Source organism: Arachis ipaensis, chromosome B01 (assembly GCF_000816755.2).
Source record: "Arachis ipaensis cultivar K30076 chromosome B01, Araip1.1, whole genome shotgun sequence".
NCBI lineage: Eukaryota > Viridiplantae > Streptophyta > Magnoliopsida > Fabales > Fabaceae > Arachis > Arachis ipaensis.
The window spans coordinates 26312152-26333473 of record NC_029785.2 but is presented as its reverse complement, the minus strand read 5'-3'; the positions used below and the strand labels follow the sequence as shown (position 1 = coordinate 26333473).

The following is a 21322-nucleotide window of genomic DNA, read 5'->3' as shown; positions in this document are numbered from 1 at the left end:
GATGGCTTTGGAGAAGTGGAAGGAAAGCATGCAAAGTGAGAGATTTCATGAAAAAACAAAGGAGAAGATCAAATTGTTGCGTTCGTACGCACAAGGAGGAATTCAGCCAGTGTGCGTATGCATACAATTCTGTGTGTACGCATAAGTCCTGATGCATGACTCACTAAAAAGTCACGTGCCTCGCGATTTTGGGGTCTTTTGGCCCAATTTTCGAGACCCTGAAGCTGAATTGGAAGCTCTATCAAAGGGGCAACATTCCAAGACACACATACTTCATTTTTTAGTGAGTTTTTAGCATATTTTAGGTTAGTTTTCTAGAGAGAGGCTCTCTCCTCTCTTTAGATTTTAGGGTTTTAGGTTCATTTCTTTTCATAGATTTAGGTTTTGATCTTGTTTTAAGTTAGTTTTTCTTACTTTTTATTGTCCTTATAGCTTAATTCTCTTAGTTTACTTGTTAATTTCCTTTATTTTGTTACTTTCTTGTTCATGAACTCATGTTAATTTTGATCCCTTTTAATGCAATTTGATATTTTTATGTTTGTTGTTGCTTAATTGAGTTGTTATTATTATTTTCTTGCCATTGGTAGCTATAGATTTTATTATTCATGCAATTTGCCATGCTTTTCCTTTTATGCATGCTGTAAGACCCAGAACTTTTGAAAAAGGGCTATCATGAGCTAATTTCAAATTCAGTATTTCTGTAGCTTTAATTTCAGAAATTTCTTTATTAAAGAATATTAAAGCAAGTTTCGATTAATTGAATTTGAAATAAGTTTATTATCCAATTTACAATTATTGAATTATTTTCTATATTCAAATTAGAAAGTTGGTAGTTGTGAAATAATAAGGATTTGATATGATTTGGACTAAATAATTAATATTTTAAAGTATTGATACTGCTGTTTTGGGAAAATAAAGGATTTAATTATATTATTCTTAATTATTGGATTTGGACATTTTATTGAAAATAATTTGTAAAATTGATGAGCAAATAGTACTTTTCTATATACAATTAGTGTTGGATTTAATTTGGGTTTCAATTACTATATTATTCCCAATTTCATTTGAAATTACAAAACTACCCCTAGCTTAACCCTAACCCTAATTTTCAAAATAGTGAAACCCTAATTCCCAACCCAGCCGTCGCACCCCATCTGTTTCCTTTCCTTCTCTCATTGACGCAACATACACAGCAGCAACAGCTGCTACCAAAAGAAACAAAAGAAAGAAAAGTGCTAGGAGGAAACGGGGAATGCAGAGGGAAGCAGAAGAGGAAGAGAGGCACGGGCTAGCGCTGGTGGGCCTCGCTGTCACCGCCGAGCTGCTCGCCACTCGCCGCCATCACGAGGAAGACCAGAACCGAGCAAGGGGGAGAAGCCATGCGGCAAAGGAGAGGAGAAGGGGAACTCACCGTGTCACCGTCACCCATGGAGCCGCGAGCTGCGCCCAGTCGCCGTCAGGGTCACCGCATCGTCGTCCTTGCCAGCTCTGAACGAGAAGCACGATGGAGCTCCGTTTCTGCTTCTCTGGTCCGCCGTGAGTGAGCGACGCTGGGAGAGAGGGAGTCGCCGTGGAGCCCGTCACCGCCGCTACAGCCATTGCCACTCTTAGAGCTGTGCGAAGCCGCCATCACTGCTAGGGGATGACGCTACCAAGGGACCCGCAGAGAGAGAGGAAGAGCGCGACAGTGGTGGGTAACTTCTGCAATACTGCCACTGTGCCGTCGAGAGGGAAGCCGCCGGGTCGTACAGAGGAGAGGAGGCAGAACCGCGCCTAGCCACCGCCGCTTCTGTCGCCAAGAAACCCAGCTGTGCCTCCGGTTGCCGGGAAACGGTGTAGTTGCTATAGGAGGTCGGCACCAGAGCTGCTGCTCCATTCTGCCATTCCTTTTCATCATAGTAAGTCTCCTGCGCTCTGAAACTCAAACCATAATCGTTCTAATTATCTGCGGTTAAGGATTCGGATGAATATATGTTGTAAGGTTAATTTTATAGGGTTTCATGTCAAAAATTGAAGTTTGTTGCTGAGCCACTAGAGCTTCTGACCACTGACGGAGCCACTGCTGGGTCGATTTGGGGCTACGGCTACTACGTTTTGTTAATTCAGTGAGTATTTCGGTTTTCGAAAGCCCTGCGTTAGTGTTCTGTTCTGTGTAATAAAGTATTTGCGATGTTAATGGTTTTAGGAGTTAGAATCCGATTTGCTTGTGCTGCTTGTAGCTGTTTCTGCTTTTGAGAGAGCAAGCAGAGCCGAGGTTTTGATTGCCGGTGGTTTTGGGCTGAGCAAAAAGGAGTCAGTTAACGAGTTTGGGTTATGGTTTTGGCATTTTGAGGTAGGGGCTGTTTTCCGAAAACTATGTTTTATATATTGGAATTATTACATATGGATACTTGATGCGGCAGAAATTGTCCGATTAAGAAATCAATATAGAATAACGTTGTGAGTACAGTTCTTAACCAGCAAAAATCCGCTTATCAATTTAGAAGGGTTGTCACAAACATTAGAATAAAATACTGGGAGTATGAATCCCGGGTCGTCTCCCAACGAGTTGACAAAAGAGTGCTATTTTATTAGTCAGGAATTTTCACGAAATTTTAAGTGTTGAAGAACAGAAAAATAAAGGATTGAGAATTAAAGCAGTGTAAATTAAAAGAGATTTATGTATTCGGAATAAAAAGCCTTGACCAGGGGAATGATTAATTGGAAGTTCTATTCTTGTTGGATTTTCTCAAGTGTAGTATCAAAAGGTTGTTATTTTCACTTAGTTAACCCTTACTGAATAAAGGAAAGTCAAGTGATTGAGCTAACTCTTATTCACAAGTCCTAATCCTCTCCTTTGGGAAGGATTAGCGTTAGTGTCTAGAGAGTTAGCCAACAACTTCCAATTTAACTAATCACTTGAGCATTCTAACTCAAGGGTCTCCTTTTAATCAACCCCCAAGTCAAGTTGGGAGTCTACTCCATTGACATGAAAATTACTTGCACAGAATTAAAAAAGGAATGAAAGGAAGACATGATAAACAATAACTGAAAATTAATTAAAAGTAAAAGTAATCCTTTGCATTAATAAATCCTAAAATGCAACATACGTATCTAAACATGGTTAATAAGTAATCAAAAGAGTAAAGGAATAAGAAAGCAAACTAGAATAATAGCAACTTCAACGGAGGTAAGGACTCTTCTCAATATCCAAAAGCAAAAGCATAAAACTAGAAATCTATGAATGTAAAGGAAACCTAGAGGAAGTGTGATCTCTCTCTAAGATTTAAAACAAAAAAACTAAAAACTATGTGAATGAGGATCTCCCCCAGTCTCTACTTGTCCCCTGGCTCTAGTCTATGTTTCTGGGCTGAAAACTGGGTCCAAACTCGGCCCAAAATTGCCCCAGCATTTTCTGTGAATTCTGCAGGTGGCGCATGTCACGCGTACGCGTCAGTCATACGTACGCATCGTTTGGCGGTTTTCCTTGTCACGCACACGCGTGAGCCATGCGTGCGCATCGCTCCTCGCTGGTTGTCTCCTTTATTTCCTGTGCTCCTTCCATTTATGCAAGCTTCATCTCCGTCCTCTAAGCCATTCCTGTCCTATAAAGCATGAAAACACTTAACGCACAGATCACGGCATCGAATGGTATAAAGGGGGATTAAAAATATACAATTTAAAGGTTTGGGAAGCAAGTTTTCAATTATAGAAGAAAGCTAGGAAGGAATTGTAAAATCATGCAAATTGTATGAATAAGTGTGCAAAGGCCTGATAAAAACCACTCAGATCAGCACAAGATAAACCATAAAATAGTGGTTTATCAATCTCCCCACACTTAAACATTAGCATGTCCTCATGCTAAGCTCAAGGAGACAAAAGCATGAAGAGGGGGAAGTAAGACTCATGAGATGCAACCTATGAATGCAACTATATGCTATGATGATTCTGTCTACTTGGTTAAAAGCAAATAAGTTCTCTAAGAGAAACATGAATCGGATTCCACTAATTCAAATCATACAATAAAAGACAAGTAAACTTGTAAGAAGATAGCTCATAAAAGCAGGGAACATAGAATCAAGCATTGAACCCTCACTGGTAGTGTATATCACTCCAATCTCTCAAGTGTCTAGGGCTAATCACTCTACTCTTCTCTAGTCATGCTTTCTAGACTTTGTTCTTCATCTAACCAATCAACAAAAATTTTGTATACCAATGCAAACATCATGAGGTCTTTCCAAGGTTGTAATTGGGCTAATGTAAGGGTGAGGATATACGTATGTCCAAGTGAGCTATAATATGAATCTTTGACTAACCTAAGCTCTTACCTAACACACACACACACATTCTATGTAACTCTAAAATCATACCTAGCTACCCATAATTCCCACTTTTGTATCATATACTCATATACCAAATATTTCTTTAATTTTTATCACATATGCATTGATCCTTTACTAAACTTAACATTGAGGTAATTTTGTCCCCTTATTTAATTACTTATTTATTTTTATATGAAAGCAAACATAACATATCAATGCACATGGACTTTTAATTTTTCTGGTCTTTCATGAGTAGGTACCTAAATTCCCAACATTCAAATAGATTAGAAACATAATACATTCCCATTAACCCGAGTTCCCACAGTTCCCCACACTTAATTGATACACAATCTCTAACTTAAGCTAACCAAAGATTCACTTGGGGTGATTAATTATTTTTTGCTTAAGGCTAGTGATGTGGTAAAATATAAAACAAGGGAGATTAAAAGGCTCAAAGTGGCTAACAAAGGTAATTGGAATGGTAGGCTGTTTGGGATTAGTGAGGTAATAACAAATGATGGCCTCAATCATATGCAAGCATGTAAATATACTAAACAATGGTCATATAGAATGGAACAAAATATAGATCACAATCACAGAGAAGAGAACACACAAGAATAAAATATTATGGTTAAATAATGTAACCATGTAATTAAGCTCAAATCTCACAGGTTGTGTGTTCTTAGCTATAATTCATGTTCCAAATTACAGTCTTCAAACAAGTTTAACACAAAAATTTTAATTTAGATTAGTGAAATACTATAAGAAGGGTCTCGAAAAGAAACTCATTACTCTAACCAAGTAAAACATACATGCAAACAATTATTATCATGCAATCTATCCTATATAACAAAAGAAAAAGTCAAATATTGGTGTTAAGAGAGAGAAAAATTACCTTCGGAAGTCAAGGACTGACCTCCCCACACTTAAGGCTTGGCACGGTCCTCCATGCCATCAGTAAGGAGCAAGGGAAGGCTGGAAGTATCGCCTCCAGTGTCTGGTTCGCCTTGGCTACCTGTGCTACTGGATGAAGGGGGAGTCTAGGGTATCCTTTTGTTCTGGAGGTGGGTGTATACCAGCTATCAGGTCCTTCAGGTAGTTGTATCTGCACTTGTTACGGCACTCCAATTACTCCATTCGCCCGTCTTGCCGGTCGAACCTCTCAAGGATCTGAAGGAACATCTGATGGATGGATGGTGCATGTGGTGTGGATGATGGTGGAGTGGATGAAGGAGGGGTATCCAAAGATGGACCTGCAGGCCAGCTCGCAGAGGGAACTGGCGGCCTGATGTATTTTCCATTCGGGACATACTGGTCGGCTCTAGGGATAATGACCTTCGTGTCTCCTGCCCGAGATGACACACCTGCTGTAGAGACTAAATCTGAAACCAAGGCAGGAAAAGGTAGGTTACCCGCTATCTGTACGTGTCCCATGGCATCCCAGATGTGTCGGGGCAGGTTGAGGGGTTGCTCTGTCAAGATGCACCAGATGAAGACAGCCATGTCTGCTGTGAAAGTCAACTCGTGAATGCTCGAAAAGACATAGTGGGACATAATCTGTGCCCACACGCGAGCCTCCAGGGTGAGTGACTGTGCTGAGATGCTCTTGGGTTTTGAACGATGCTGCCCATAGATCCAAGTGCTACCAGGTTGGGCTATAACTCCAAGTACGCTATCCCAGTCGAACTGATATATCTGGCACTTATGAGATGCATCTTGATATGCATCCCATCCTTCAGGACTAGGTGGAAGGTCCAGTGCTCTCTGTATGGCACTCTCGGAAACAGGATCTTGCTGCTGACGGACGAAGATAGTCTGTAGAGTACGCGAGTAGAAGTTTGAGTAGAATTCAACTAACCAGGATAAGTTGGCCTCTCGCGGCTGCCTCCTCAAAAATCCCCACTGCCTCCTCTCAATTTGGGGCTCCACAAAATCAACAAAGTGTGTTGGGACAATGAGTAGATGCTCATTGTTGTAGTTCCTCTCAGCCAGGATGGGAAACATCTGTTCGCAATAACGGTTAGCAAACTATGTAGAGTCCCGAGCGGGAAAGGCTTTCTCTGATTCATCAACCTTAATAATCCTCTTCACCCGCTTTGTTGGTGTCTTGACACTGGTAGATGGAAGTGCCTTTGCCAGTGTTCTCTTGGTTCCTTTCCTAGCCGGTGGCTTGTCAGTGGCCTTCTCTTTTCCTTTCTTGGTACCCATGCCTAAGGAAGAAGAAAAAGAGGAATGTGAAGTATAGATAACCAAAACCGGAAGGGAGAAAATTCCAAGTGATAATGAATGTCAAAGGAAAGATGTTAGCTCAAATATATGGTAGGTACAACATGTAGGTAAGACATCAATGAAAAGCAATAAGGCAATTCATAATTAAATAGATGCAAGGGGTAAAAGCATGCAAGCAATAGGCATGAGAAGCATAGCTCAAGCATCAAATAGTAAATGTGCCAAATTAAAGAGCATGTGTAATGATAACAATTGTGAATAATAATCCCAAATACATGTGGAGGGAAAGGGTTGTGAAAAAGAGGCATTCAAGTAAAAGAGTAAAACAAAATAGAGTTCAAGATGCCATAAGGGGTTTTTCACAAACACTTGGTGAGCAAGATAGAATAGGAATGAAAATAATATAATCCAAATATATATGAGAGCCAAATTAAAGTATCAATTGTCAAATCACTCCATATAATAACCACAAGCTTCAAGATAATAAGGTAATACCCAAATGAAACTCCAATACCAACATAAGAATGCATTAAAAAGAAAAGAAAAGAAACCATAAATAAGTAAGCTAAAAGAAAGATAGAGAAGAAAGAAACATAAATAAATGCAATAATGAAAGAGTAGATGGGAGGAAGAAAAGAACCTTGATGAAGAAAATGAAGAAGGGAAGAAGAAAGTAGTGGAAAGTAAGAAAGAATACGGAAGAAGAAGGAAAGAAGAAAGAAGAGATAATTAAGATTGAAAAGATTTAGGATTGGGGAAGAAAAGATTTGAAATCAGGCGCTGAAGTGGATAATTTGGGCGTCACAAGCGACGCGTACGCATGCATCACGCGTACGCGTGAGTTGCGCTATTTACAGGTGATGCGTACGCGTCAGGTACGCGTACGCGTGACATAGGTTGTGCAATTGGCGCAAAGGCAGCCCTACGCGCGCACAACTCTCTGTCTTGTTCGCGCTTGTGCCACAATTGGATATGACGCGTGCGCGTCACTGACGCTCAGGCGTGGATGGCCTGGATTGGAAAAACGACGCGGACGGGTCAGGGACGCGTACATGTGGTGGAGTATGTGCTCCCAGCACAGTTCCAGCCCTACACCATTATAACTCTCTGGCCATACACTCATTTACACCGATTTGCAGGGTCACGTGTACGTGTAAGGGACGCGTACGCGTGGACTGGAAAAAACGCAAGCGACGTGTACGCGTGGGCTTGCTTGTGCCTAAGGCATGCTTCCAGCTCTGCTCCCACGCAACTCTCTGGTCAATTCTTCCTTGTTTCGCATACATATATGATGCGTACGCGTCAGCGACGCTTGTGCGTCGTGTGCTTTTTTTTTATGCAGAATGCAAAATACAGCATGCAGATGTATATGCAGAAACTATGAATGACTACTACGAAAATTAAAATAAAATATACTAAGAATGAGAAGAAACGATCATACCATGGTGGGTTGTCTCCCACCTAGGACTTTGCTTTTACGTCCTTAAGTTGGACAGTCCACAAGCTCAATCTGCTTCTGTTGGTGGATCTTCCAAGAGGAAGACCTCTAGCTCTTTATTGTCCTTCATCCTCTCACCATGATATAGCTTTAAGCGATGTCCATTGACCCTGATGAATGTGGAACTTGACGGATGACTCAGATGGAAGACTCCGTATGGCTCTGCCTTCTCTACTCTATAGGGGCCTTCTCATCTGGATATCAGCTTTCCTGGCATGAGTATCAGCCTGGAGTTGTAAGGAGAACCAGATCTCCAGGTCTGAACTCTCTTCTCTTGATATGCTTGTCATGCATAGCCTTCATCTTCTCTTTCTATAATCTGGAGTTGTCATAAGCTTCGAGTCGAAGGGTCTCCAGTTTTGCTAGTTGCAGCTTCCTTTCAGCACCAGCTTTCTCAAATCCCATGTTGCACTCCCTCACAGCCCAGAAAGCCTTGTGTTCCACCTCTACTGGGAGGTGAAAATCCTTTCCGTACACTAAGCGGAAGGGACTCATCCCAATGGGTGTCTTGTACGCTGTCCGATATGCCCAGAGCACATCAACAAGTTTGGTGCTTCAGTCCTTCCTATGAGGCTTGGCTATCTTCTCCAGAATGCGCTTTATTTCTCTGTTAGACACCTCTGCTTGCCCATTGGTCTGGGGGTGGTAAGCTGTTGCTACTTTGTGAACAATCCCATGCTTCTTCAGTAAACTTGCTAATCTTCTGTTACAAAAGTGAGTGCCCTGATCACTCACGCCTCGTGGTAATCCAAAACGACAGATAATATGGCTTCTAACAAAAGAGACAACAGTGTTAGTATCATCAGTATGGGTAAGAATTGCTTCCACCCATTTAGAAACATAATCTACAGCTAACAGTATATATAAGAAACCACCAGAGTTTGGGAATGGACCCATGAAATCAATGCCCCAAACATAAAAAATTTCACAGAAAAGCATAAGCTGTTGGAGCATCTCATCCCTCTTGGATATATTACCAAACCTTTGGCATGGGGAACAAGATTTATAGAAGGCAGCAGCATCTTTAAAAGGAATAGGCCACCAGAATCCACAGTCTAAAATTTTTCTAGTTATTCTCTGAGGGCCAAAATATCCTCCACTCTCGGAAGAGTGGCAGGCCTCTAAAATGGACTGGAATTCTGATTGAGGCACACACCTTTTAATTATCTCGTCAGAACCATACCTTCATAAATATGGGTCATCCCATATATAATATTTGGACTCGCTTTTTAGCTTGTCTCTTTGATGCTTAGTAAAATTAGGAGGGAAAGTATGGCTAACTAGATAATTAGCTACAGGTGCATACCAAGGAACTACTTCAGATACTGCATGCTATCAAATAGAAAAGCATCATTGATAGGAGTGGAATCATCCTTGATGTGCTCAAGGCGACTCAAGTGGTCAGCCACTAAATTCTGGGAACCACTTCTATCTTTAATTTCTAAATCAAATTCTTGCAGCAACAGTATCCAACGTATTAACCTTGGTTTGGACTCTTTTTTAGCTAATAAATATTTTAGAGCTGCGTGGTCGGAGTACACTAACACCTTAGTACCAAATGAATAGGCTCGGAATTTATCCAGAGCAAAAATAATAGCCAGAAGCTCTTTTTCAGTGGTAGTGTAATTAGACTGAGCAGCGTCTAAGGTCTTGGAAGCATAAGCTATTACGAAAGGATCCTTACCTTCGCGTTGAGCCAGCGCCGCTCCTACTGCATGGTTGGAGGCATCACACATAATCTCAAAAGGCTGGCTCCAGTCTGGTCCTCTCACAATTGGAGCTTGAGTCAAGGCGATATTCAGCTTATCAAACAGATTTATGCAGTCCTCACTCAGCTCGAACTCAACATCCTTCTGCAGCAGTCTGGATAAAGGCAATGTGTAACACCCTACTATACTTAATCTTATGCTTAAGTCATAAGACTGAGATAGTAAGGTATTACGACCTCTAAAAATAGTAATATATATATAATAATAGAGAAAAGATACTTAACTAGGAGCCTTGAAAAATGGGTAAAACAAAAATCGCAAAACAAAAAGCGCAACGCTCAGGAAAGGATTACTTGCGTGCTAAGAAACCTAATAGGAACATGATAAAGTTAAGCAAAAGAATAAAGGAAAGCCAAGGAAACAGCATAACTAGCCCCTGACTTAGCCTGTGAAGCTAAGGCTGATATATATATATATATATACATATGAACATACATAGGTATCCCCAAAATATACCAAAATACCAAAATAAACTCCTATCTCTCCCTCAACCTCTAAGAGGAGCAGCATACACAAGTTACTTGGAGAGTAAGCTAAATACATATATACATATATGCAAATAGAAAACCAAAATACACCCAAGGACTACTTCGCTTCCCAGGATCCAGACGCCTAGCGAGGAGCCTCTCGACCTGCATCTGAAAAACAACAATACAATATGGAATGAGAACCGAAGGTTCTCAGCATGGTAAAAGTGCCACGCGCATAATAAATAAGGTCTTGAGAATGCCATAGGCAATCCTAGAACTCCGTTATACAATTATCCAACTTAATTACTAAACAGAAGCTATAACAGGGGTAGGTATTCTAAATCTACCTAACTTACTCAATTTCAATCCTAATCTAACACCAAACCATTTCTCCTTTTCCTCCATCCCTCCATCATCCACAATGCAACAGAAACAAGCAACCAAACAAGGTCACGCACAAGTAATGAGCAGATAGTACAAATAGCAAGTATAACAGATAGCAGGTGATATATATCAATTAGGCATACCCAGAAAATGCATGGCAATCAATACAAACAAATGCATATGATGCATGCCTGTCCTATGGCTGATGGGGCCCATCTGTCGGTTATCCAGCCAACCCGACAAGTCCGAAAACCTTAGACTGTCCCCCGTCGCGCATCCCCAAGAGTCTATGCATAGAGTTCACATTCATATTTCATAAAATCACTCAATGGGGGCTATCCATACCCGGGAATTTATACGTGCCCGGTCACCCTTACGACGTAGGGTCAACAGAGTATCGAGATTCAACCTGGAACACGTGACGGCGAGCCACGGCTCTTACCCAGGGAACTCGTATCTCAGATAGCATTATTCATAAGCCATTTCATAGTCATAATCATTATTTAATCATTCATCAAGCCATGGCATATTAACTCCTTTTATTAACAACCTCCCTTTCACATTTTTCATCGTCATTCCCTTATAATTCATCTTGATTACCCTTTCCTGGTCCTGACCAAACTTTTTATCAAACTCTTCTCATCCTTCTTAATATCGAATAATCTTAAAATCAACCCAACTCTAACATTAAATCAATCACATCACACGAGGATTGAACTTTAACTTCTCGAACTCATGACTATCACTAAGACATCCCCGACACTCTATTTTCTTTTCTGTTTCTAATATAGCAAATGAACTCGGAATTGCACAAACTTTATGTCCAAGCGTTCATATTGAAATAAGCTTTCTAACAAACTAAATATCATAATTTTTTGATTTTTCTAGCCTCAGGAATAAAGGAAAAACCGTGACTGCTCTGCAGTGCATAAAACCAGAAAAACAGCAGCAGCATGTGATATTCAAAATTCAATATAAAATCCAAGTTAAATCCAATGACTTTGAAAATTAATGTAGTTAAACTTTACTCATCCAGGTTTCTTTCTCAATTGGTTCTGAGTCAATAACATTTTTAATGAAAAAGTTACATTACCTGGAAGTTAAGTAAAAATGAGACAAAATCTGTTTTAAAAACCAACAAGCTTAGTACCTTTCAATTGGAATAACTTTTATTACAAAACTCCAATTAAGCTAAATTTTGATTTGAGAACTCCTAGCTCATCCAGAAACAAGTGTGTCTTGGTTGCAACCCAATTTCTATTTAAGTCTAAGAGTTACAAGCATTGGAAGTTGATGCATAGCTTGCTGAAATCTGTTTCTTTTTAGTTTTGACCACCAATATTCAAAAATTCACAGCTCCCAATCCTCAACTCTTAAAATTCTGAAATTTTAGAGAACTAAAGAAAGTTAATCAAATTTTATAACAAAATTGGTTTCGCTCCAAAACTCAACTCGTAGAAGTCGCAGCAAGATAAACAAGTTGCTGCCCTGTTTGATCTTTTCTGCTGCTGGACAGATTTAACAACCTAACTTTAAAAATTTGCCATAAATTGTATATTTAACAAAAAGGTCCCAAATTTTCCAGTTTAGTTCCTTATATTCCCAAATTTAGCCCAAACTTGGTATCATGCAATTCTGATCATTACATAATTAGTTACAGCATATACAATACCACCACAACACAACTCTACATCCTTATTAACAAACACCAATTCTAATCCATCATAAATAAATATAAGAGCACACCATTAATAACTTTCACACCTCATAATTCTAATATATAAATTCACTAACAAATCTATTCTAACAACATTACAAGGCTAATCATTAAATACAACAAACAATCCAACTTATTCTATGGTTCCTCTAACCTAAGTTTTCACAACACCGTAAATATTAAACGTGCGAAACTTAAACCATACCTTGGCCGATTACTTAGTTCACCCAAGGCAGCCTCATAACTCGAAATTACAGCCCCTCCAAGCTCAATCAAACAGTCCCAAAACAAGCCTTGGTCATCAACAAACCTCCAAGTAATCCCAATTCAATTCCAATGCTTATATACCCACTTAATCTACACCTAATACATATACATGTTCCAATTTCAGATTTCTCATCATAAATACAAGATTGGACTAGGGTTTAGGTTGTCCTTACCGTGCCCACACGCATAACAACTCGAGCTCAATAAGCTCCGCAAGCTAAATTAAACCTAAAACACCAAATCATACAAAATCTCAACACCAAAGCCCAATAAATTCAGAACTGGAAATGAGAAAATTGAGGAAGAAAGCATGGCTTTCTTACCTTATAATGTCATGGGCTTTTTAGAGCTCAACGCCGCGGTCGCGTGGCCGCAAACGGATCGTCAATCGGAGCTCGGAGCGAGAAGTTATGTGGATTTGAATGAAATCAAGGGTTTTGGAATCTTCAACATGTTCTTCCCCATTTTGGCTCTGCCCAGCTTGTTCTGCATGCTGAATGGAAATGAAATGAGCTTCAGCTCATTATATATAGTGAGTTGGTTGGGCCCACGGGCCCGGTTCGGGTCCGGTTCGACCGGTTCGGCTCGTTCGACCCAATTTTGGGCCAAATTTTTCGAAAGTGATATCAAAATTCTCGTTTTGCCGAGCTCTATCCTATTTTGATATTAGTTTTGCATATTTAATTTTCCTATTGAAAATTCAATTTATTGACTAATTATATACCGATTTTAGCAGGGTTTACACAATGCGACCTTACTGAAGTCTTTGATAAATCTCCTATAGAAACCTGCATGGCCAAGGAACGAACAGACTTCCCTCACGGAGGAGGGGTAAGGCAAACTAGAAATTACATCTACCTTTTTGGATCTACAGAAATACCAGTATTAGAAACAACGTGTCCTAGGACAATACCTTGTTTTACCATAAAATGATATTTTTCAAAATTTAACACAAAGTTTAAACTAACACATCTGTCTAATACTCTAGCTAAACTATCCAAGCAAAGATTAAATGAATCACCATAAACGCTAAAATCATCCATAAAAACTTCCATACAACTCTCAATAAGGTCTGAGAAAATACTCATCATGCACCTTTGGAAAGTAGCTAGTGCATTACATAATCCAAAAGGCATCCTCTTGTATGCATACATTCTAAAAGGACATGTAAAAGTAGTCTTCTTCTAATCCTCAGGAGCTATATGAATTTGAAAATAGCCTGTATAACCATCTAAAAAGCAGTAATGTGATTTACCTGACAGGCGATCAAGCATCTGATCAATAAATGGCAATGGGTAATGATCCTTGCGAGTAGCTTGGTTGAGGCACCTGTAATCAATGCAAACTCTCTATGAATTATGCACTCTAGTAGCTATGAGCTCTCCATGCTCATTCGTCACTTTTGTGACTCCAGACTTCTTGGGCACCACTTGTACTGGACTGACCCATTCACTATCTGAGATGGTGTAAATAATATCAGCTTCAAGCAGTCTGGTCACTTCCTTCTTGACAACTTCTAAGATGGTGGGATTTAGTCTCCTTTAAGGTTGACGGACAGGCCTTGCTCCCTCTTCTAAAAATATCTTGTGCTCACAAACTTGAGGGCTGATGCCTACTATATCCGCCAAGCTCCACCCAATTGCTTTCTTGTGTCTTCTCAGCACACTAAGCAACTACTCCTCCTGTTGGGAAGTGAGTTCCCTTGTAATGATAACTGGGAGCTTTTGATTGTCCTCAAGGTAAGCATACTTGAGGTGGGATGGAAGTGGCTTTAACTCCATTTTCTGCTCATGGTTAGGCACTTGATCATCTGGAGCTAGTGATAATGGCAAAGTGTCCTCATTGTGTTTAGGGGAGTTTTCCCACACTTGTATCTTGCTCCATGTGCATTTCTTCTACTTCTTCTTGGTGAACTGCAGCAACAGTCTCATCAATGATGTCGCACTGGAAGATGGAATGATCTTCCGGAGGGTGCTTCATAACTTCATCCAAATTGAAGCTCACTACTCTCCCATCTATCTCAAAGGAATAAGTTCTTGAGAATGCATCCAACTTGAACATTGAAGTCTTCAGGAATGGTCTTCCAAGTAGGATGGATGATGGTCTTCCTGAGTCATTAGGGGGGCATCTCCAAAATATAGAAATCAATAGGAAATGTGAGCCCCTTAATGCTCACCAGCACGTCCTCAGCTATCCCAACCATTGTGATTATGCTTTTATCTGCTAAAACAAAACGAGCTGCCGACCTTTTTAAGGGAGGGAGCCTCAAAGCATCATATACATACAATGGCATTATACTAACACAAGCTCCTAAATCACACATGCAGTCAGAAAATGTTACACCCCCAATGGTACACGTAACCATACATGGTCCTGGATCACTACATTTTTCAGGTATATCACCCATTAAAGCAGATATTGAGCTACCTAAGGGAATGGTTTTCTAAATCCTGTATTCTATTCTTATGCATGCATAAATCTTTTAAAAATTTCGCATATTTAGATACCTGGCTAATGGCATCAAAAAGTGGAATGGTTACCTCAACCTTTTTGAAGATTTATACCATCTTTGGGTCGAGCTCCATCTGCTTTTTGGACTTCCTAGCAAGGTGTGGAAAGGGGATAGGGATGGCGTCTCTGGTAGCTTCAGCTTCCATTGGTTCTCTATTCTCTGGTTGAGCTGCTTCTTCTTCAACCATGTCTTGTACTTCATCCTCTTCTTCAGCCTTTTCTACCTCAACAACCTCTTGAGCTTGAATGTTTCCCTTTGAGCTTGGCTCCTCATGATTCCTCTCTTGCAGTGTGGTTCCGGACCTTAGAGTGATGACATTGATGCCACCTTTGGGGTTGGGTATAGGTTGAGAAGGTATTGCACAGGAGCTAGGAGGTTGATTGTTGGAAGTGTTCATTGATCCAATTTGTGAGGCAAGAGCTTGTACAACAGAGGTTGGACTGTTTAAGGTGGAGCTAAGTGTGCTCTGCATGTCTTACTATCCTTGTGCAAGAGAACGAAACATCTCATTAGTAGAAGAGGAAGGAGGGTAAGTGATCTGAGGAGTCTGCTGTTGGTTGTTCTGAGGCGCTTGAGATTGCCTTTGGTGAGGTGCTCTGTAAGGCTGATTTTGGTTCTGCTGTCTGTTGTTATTGTTCCACCTCTGATTTCTATTGTTTCTCTGCCTCCTCTGTTGTAGTTGTCCCTCAATCCTTGGTTGGAATTATCTCTCCATCTCTGGTTGAAATTATCTCTCCATCCTTGGTTGGAGTTGTCTTCCCAACCTTGATTATAGTTTCCACCTTGGTTGTAATTGTCGCCTTGTTGATTGTATCCTTGATTCGGGCGGTCATAGAAATTATGAGTAGCTACCAAGGTATTGTCTTCTTGTTGGAGCTGCGGACACTCATCAGTGTAATGAGTGTAATCAGCACATATTCTGCATACTCTTTGAGGAACCAACTGTTGACTTGGTTGTGGTGGGGGAGGCTGAGGTTGTTGTTGATTTAGCTGTATCTGCTTTAGTAGGTTGGTCATCTCACATATAGCCTGTGTGAAAGCAGTAGTTTCACTGCTAGAGGAAACCTCTGCAACGGCCTTGGGATGGTTGTTCCTGTGCCTGACATTCCGAGTAGACTCTGCTAGATTAGTGATCAGTTGCCATGCTTCATCCGCGATCTTGTATTTTTTCAGAGAACCATTACTCGCACCATCCAATGTAGTCTTATCCTGAGGCTTCATGCCTTGTGTGAAGTAGCTGATCAACACCAACCTATCAATCATGTGGTGGGGGCATGCGTCCAGAAGGTTCCTGAAGCGCTCCCAATACTCATAAAGAGTTTCTGATTTGCCTTGAACAATGCTGGAAATCTCCTTCCTCAGTCTATCAGTAACTTCAGCTGGAAAGCATTTTTCCAAGAATTCTCTCCTGAGCGTATCCCAGTTGGTAACAACTGCTTCAGGTTGAGTGTAGTACCACTCCCTCTCCTTTCCCTCAAGAGAAAACGGGAAGGCGATTAGCAGAATAGAAGTCTCATCTGCACCATGACGCCTAACAGTAGAACAGGCTGTCTGAAAATCCCTAAGGTGCTTGATAGGCTTCTGAGCAGGTAAGCCATGAAACTTGGGTATTAGGTTGATTAGCACAGTCTTTAGTTCAAAATCTGGAGTCAGCTTTGGGTGATGCGCTTGATACAATTGCAGTGTAAAGTCTGGAGCACCTGCTTCCTGGAAAGTAATCCTTCTGGGCTCCACCATATTACCTGCATGTAAATCAATAGAATCAGTAGTAAAGGAGCTTGTTTCTTCCTCAGATGGCGCTTCAGATTCGCTTTTAGAAGAGACTGGTGAATTGGTAGTAACCAGTTCACCACTTTCAGAGGCTAACCCACGCCGAGCTCGCCTAATATGTGAAATAGTTTTTTCAATTTCAGGATCAAATGTGGCTAAGCTCTGATCAGACAGTGAACGCGTCATTCAATGAAAGAAACATACAGCTCAGGTAATAAAATAAAATAAAATATGCAAAAATTAAAAATATGTACACCAACTAATAATTTAGCACACGGTTGCAACTCCCCAGCAACGGCGCCAAAAATTGATGCAGCAGAAATTGGCCGATTAAGAAATCAATATAGAATAACATTGCGAGTACAGTTCTTAACCAGCAAAAATCCGCTTATCAATTTAGAAGGGTTGTCACAAAGATTAGAATAAAATACTGGGAGTATGAATCCCAGGTCATCTCCCAACGAGTTGACAAAAGAGTGCTATTTTATTAGTCAGGAATTTCCACGAAATTTTAAGAGTTGAAGAACAGAAAAATAAAGGATTGAGAATTAAAGCAGTGTAAATTAAAAGAGATTTATGTATTCGGAATAAAAAGCCTTAACCGGAGGAATGATTAATTGGAAGTTCTATCCTTGTTGGATTTTCTCAAGTGTAGTATCAAAAGGTTGTTATTTTTACTTAGTTAACCCTTACTGAATAAAGGAAAGTCAAGTGATTGAGCTAACTCTTATTCATAAGTCCTAATTCTCTCCCTTGGGAAGGATTAGTGTCAGTATCTAGAGAGTTAGCCAACAACTTCCAATTTAACTAATCACTTGAGCATTCCAACTCAAGGGTCTCCTTTTAATCAACCCCCAAGTCAAGTTGGGAGTCTACTCCATTGACATGAAAATTACTTGCACAGAATTAAAAAAGGAATGAAAGGAAGACATGATAAACAATAACTGAAAATTAATTAAAAGTAAAAGTAATCCTTTGCATTAATAAATCCCAAAATGCAACATACGTATTTAAACAGGGTTAATAAGTAATCAAAAGAGTAAATGAATAAGAAAGCAAACTAGAATAATAGCAACTTCAACGGAGGTAATGACTCTTCTCAATATCCAAAAGCAAAAGCATAAAACTAGAAATCTATGAATGTAAAGGAAACCTAGAGGAAGTGTGATATCTCTCTAAGATTCAAAACAAAAAAACTAAAAACTATGCGAATGAGGATATCCCCCAGTCTCTGCTTGTCCCCTGTCTCTAATCTGTGTTTCTGGGCTGAAAACTAGGTCCAAACTCGGCCCAAAATTGCCCCCAGCATTTTCTACGAATTCTGCAGGTGGCGCATGTCACGCGTACGCGTCAGTCACGCGTACGCGTCGTTTGGCAGTTTTTCTTGTCACACGTACGCGTCAGGCACGTGCATGCATCACCGGGCGAACTCCGATTCACGTGCACGCATGAGCCATGCGTGCACGTCACTCCTCACTGGTTATCTCCTTTATTTCCTGTGCTCCTTCCATTTATGCAAGCTTCTTCTCCGTCCTCTAAGCCATTCCTCCCCCTATAAAGCCTGAAAACACTTAACGCACAGATCACGGCATCGAATGGTATAAAGAGGGATTAAAAATATACAATTTAAAGGGTTGGGAAGCAAGTTTTCAATTATAGAACAAAGCTAGGAAGGAATTGTAAAATCATACAAATTGTATGAATAAGTGTGCAAAGGCCTGATAAAACCACTCAGATCAGCACAAGATAAACCATAAAATAGTGGTTTATCAATACCGATGTGAGACAATGTATGTTTGGTGATTGTATTAGTCTTATGTATTGTTTGGCTGTCTCGAATGATTACGAATGTTTGGTTTGATTGGATTGTTGTGCGGCTTTGTGAAACGGAATGTTTTTGAAGTTGAATTAAAGATTTGAGATCGAGTTTAATCCGTTCGGAGTCGATTTGAGTTGAGTTGATTTTATTGAAAATGTGAAAAATAGAATACCCTTTTGGATTCAGTCTGGTTTGCTTTAATTGATTCGATTTTGATAAACGAATTGTTGCTGAACGGTTTCTTTAAAGTTTTGGAAATGAATTTAGTCGGTTGATAATGATTTGATTTTGAAATGGTTCCCTTGAGATATGAAAATGAGTTGAATGTTGGATTCAGTTATTTTTGGACTAATTTTGGGTTTTGAACCGTTGATACGGATTGTGGATTGGTTTGGATGGGACCCGGAAAGGGTGGCAGAGTCCAAGTTTTAGGGGAGGTGCTGCCGAAATTCTGGTAGAACTAGGGACTTTACTGAAACATTATTCGGAAACTTATGAGTTAAAGACTTCTACTATTCTATTTGAATTATTAAGAAAGGGATGACTTATGCTTTTGAAATGAATTATTAAAGAGAAAATTGTGATTTAGTCTTGTTTCTTAAGAAAAGTATTATATCTCCCTTGTGAACCAGTTATTTAGATGAAACTTGTGCTTTAAGGCTGTTTCAAATGTGAAAAGGGTTTATGTCTTTGAATTGGACTTGAGGGTTTCAATTAGAGAAGTTTTAGTGACTTTGAAAGAACCTGAACGTCTATTAACAAGTTTTATTCTAAAATATTTTGGGAAAAGTTTTAAGTACTCTTTAAATTATGAATTTTTGCAAGACTAAAACAATTTCTGGGCAGTTCAAAATGCTTTAGAATTTATCATGGGGGATTGAAGCTGGTTTTGTTTAAGTGAAGGAAGCGGCTTTGAAAAGAGTAATTGATTACATGACTCGATTTGGCTTAGATCCTATTTTATTACTCAAATCCGGAAGCCAAGGTTTTAATGATTTTAAGTGAATTTGAGGAAAATGAGTTATGTTATTCTCCCCTAAGACTTGAGACTCTGCCGAGGAACCTTTGTTATAAAATCCCATTGTTGGATGGATGATTTTGAATATTTCAAAATAAATCCTTGCCATATTTTTGGAAGTTTTGGAAAGATTATGCTGAGAGTGGCTTTGTTTTTAAAAGGGGAACTTACTTGAGTAAAAGGGGCTTATGAGCCTAAGATGATTTGAGAAATGAGAACTTTAAAGCCAAGGATGAAAAGAGTTGAAATTTGATTTCAAAGCGAAGTGAATTGAGAAAAGTGATTTATGGCTTTGAACAATGATTTTATGAATTTGATGATGTTGGATGGTGAAAGTGCTATTTTGTTATAAGCTGGAATGGCTGTGTATGATTATGAATTTTGGCTGGTTCTGGATTGAACTATGAGCTGGATGGCTGACTATGAGTCATGAAATTAAGCCGGATGGCTGAAATGAATGTTGATTCATGGCTGAGAATAAATGCATATATGCTGAGACATTGATATTGTGATTTTGCACTTCCATCTATCTGAGATACAAGTTTCCCTAGGTGAAAGCAGTGACTAGCCACCACATGCTCCAGGTTGAGACTTGATACTCTGCTGACCCTATGTCGTAAGTGTGGCCGGGCACTGTGAAAGTCTCGGATGAGCTCGCCCCGTGAATATACACCAATGAGGGTGTTGGATATGGATTATGATTATGATCACGATGATGATCGAGAAATAACTTGAGTTGGGGATGCACGACAGAGGGACAGTCCAATGGTTAGATACCAGGACTTGTCGGGTTGGCTATATAACTGACAGATTATATCATCAGCCACTAGGACAGGCATGCATCATATGCATCTATGTGACATTGTTTGGGTGTGCATATTGTACTTGATTTGCCTTTGTGATTACTTGTGATTATCTGATAATTGTTCTACTTGCAGTAACTGTTTGTTTGTGCTTGAACTTTCCTACTTGTGTTTGTGACTGGGATTCTGTTGGACCGTGGTAATTGGTTGTTGGTTGGACTGTTTGGGCCTGGGGCCGTGGTTGATCATGATTTGGGCCGAAGGCCATGTTGGTTGGTGTTTCTGGTTTGGAAGAGCATGAAAGGCTAATTTGGTTCAGCTTAGATAAACCCTTTTGAAAGGCTTTTGAGTTTTTAAGAATTGAACGGTTCCTCTTTTAGAGAAGATTTTAGATTTCTCTTTTATAATAAACTGTTGTTTTTTGAAAAGATACATAAGGCGGTTATCAATCACTGTAACGATTTTATCTCTTGTATCCTATTATAGTAATTCTGCAACCCTACGGTGAGAACCCTTTCGAGGATGATGTTCCCACTCCCCTACAAATTTCCCATTTCAGGATTGGACGCAGAAGTCACGAAGAGATTATCTAGTTGTTGTCGCGATGCTTTGTATTGCTTGAGTTATTGTTTATTATTCCCTTGCCTTTATCTTTATACTTTCTGTAAGAGGGATAGGAATTGTATTGGTTAATGCTTGTAAAGTTATTTAATATACATATATGTATAAGTATATACTCTTTGAGAGTTTTTGTAAGTTGTATGG

General features: G+C 39.8%; 1 protein-coding gene across 1 annotated transcript; it reads left to right on the top strand.

Moving 5' to 3' along the window:
• On the top strand, positions 1253–21194 carry LOC110265614. Its single transcript, XM_021108665.1, has 4 exons — positions 1253–1461; positions 2057–2105; positions 2186–2332; positions 21117–21194. Exons 1-4 carry the CDS (start codon positions 1253–1255, stop codon positions 21177–21179), a joined length of 468 nt encoding a protein of 155 aa, XP_020964324.1. The 3' UTR covers positions 21180–21194.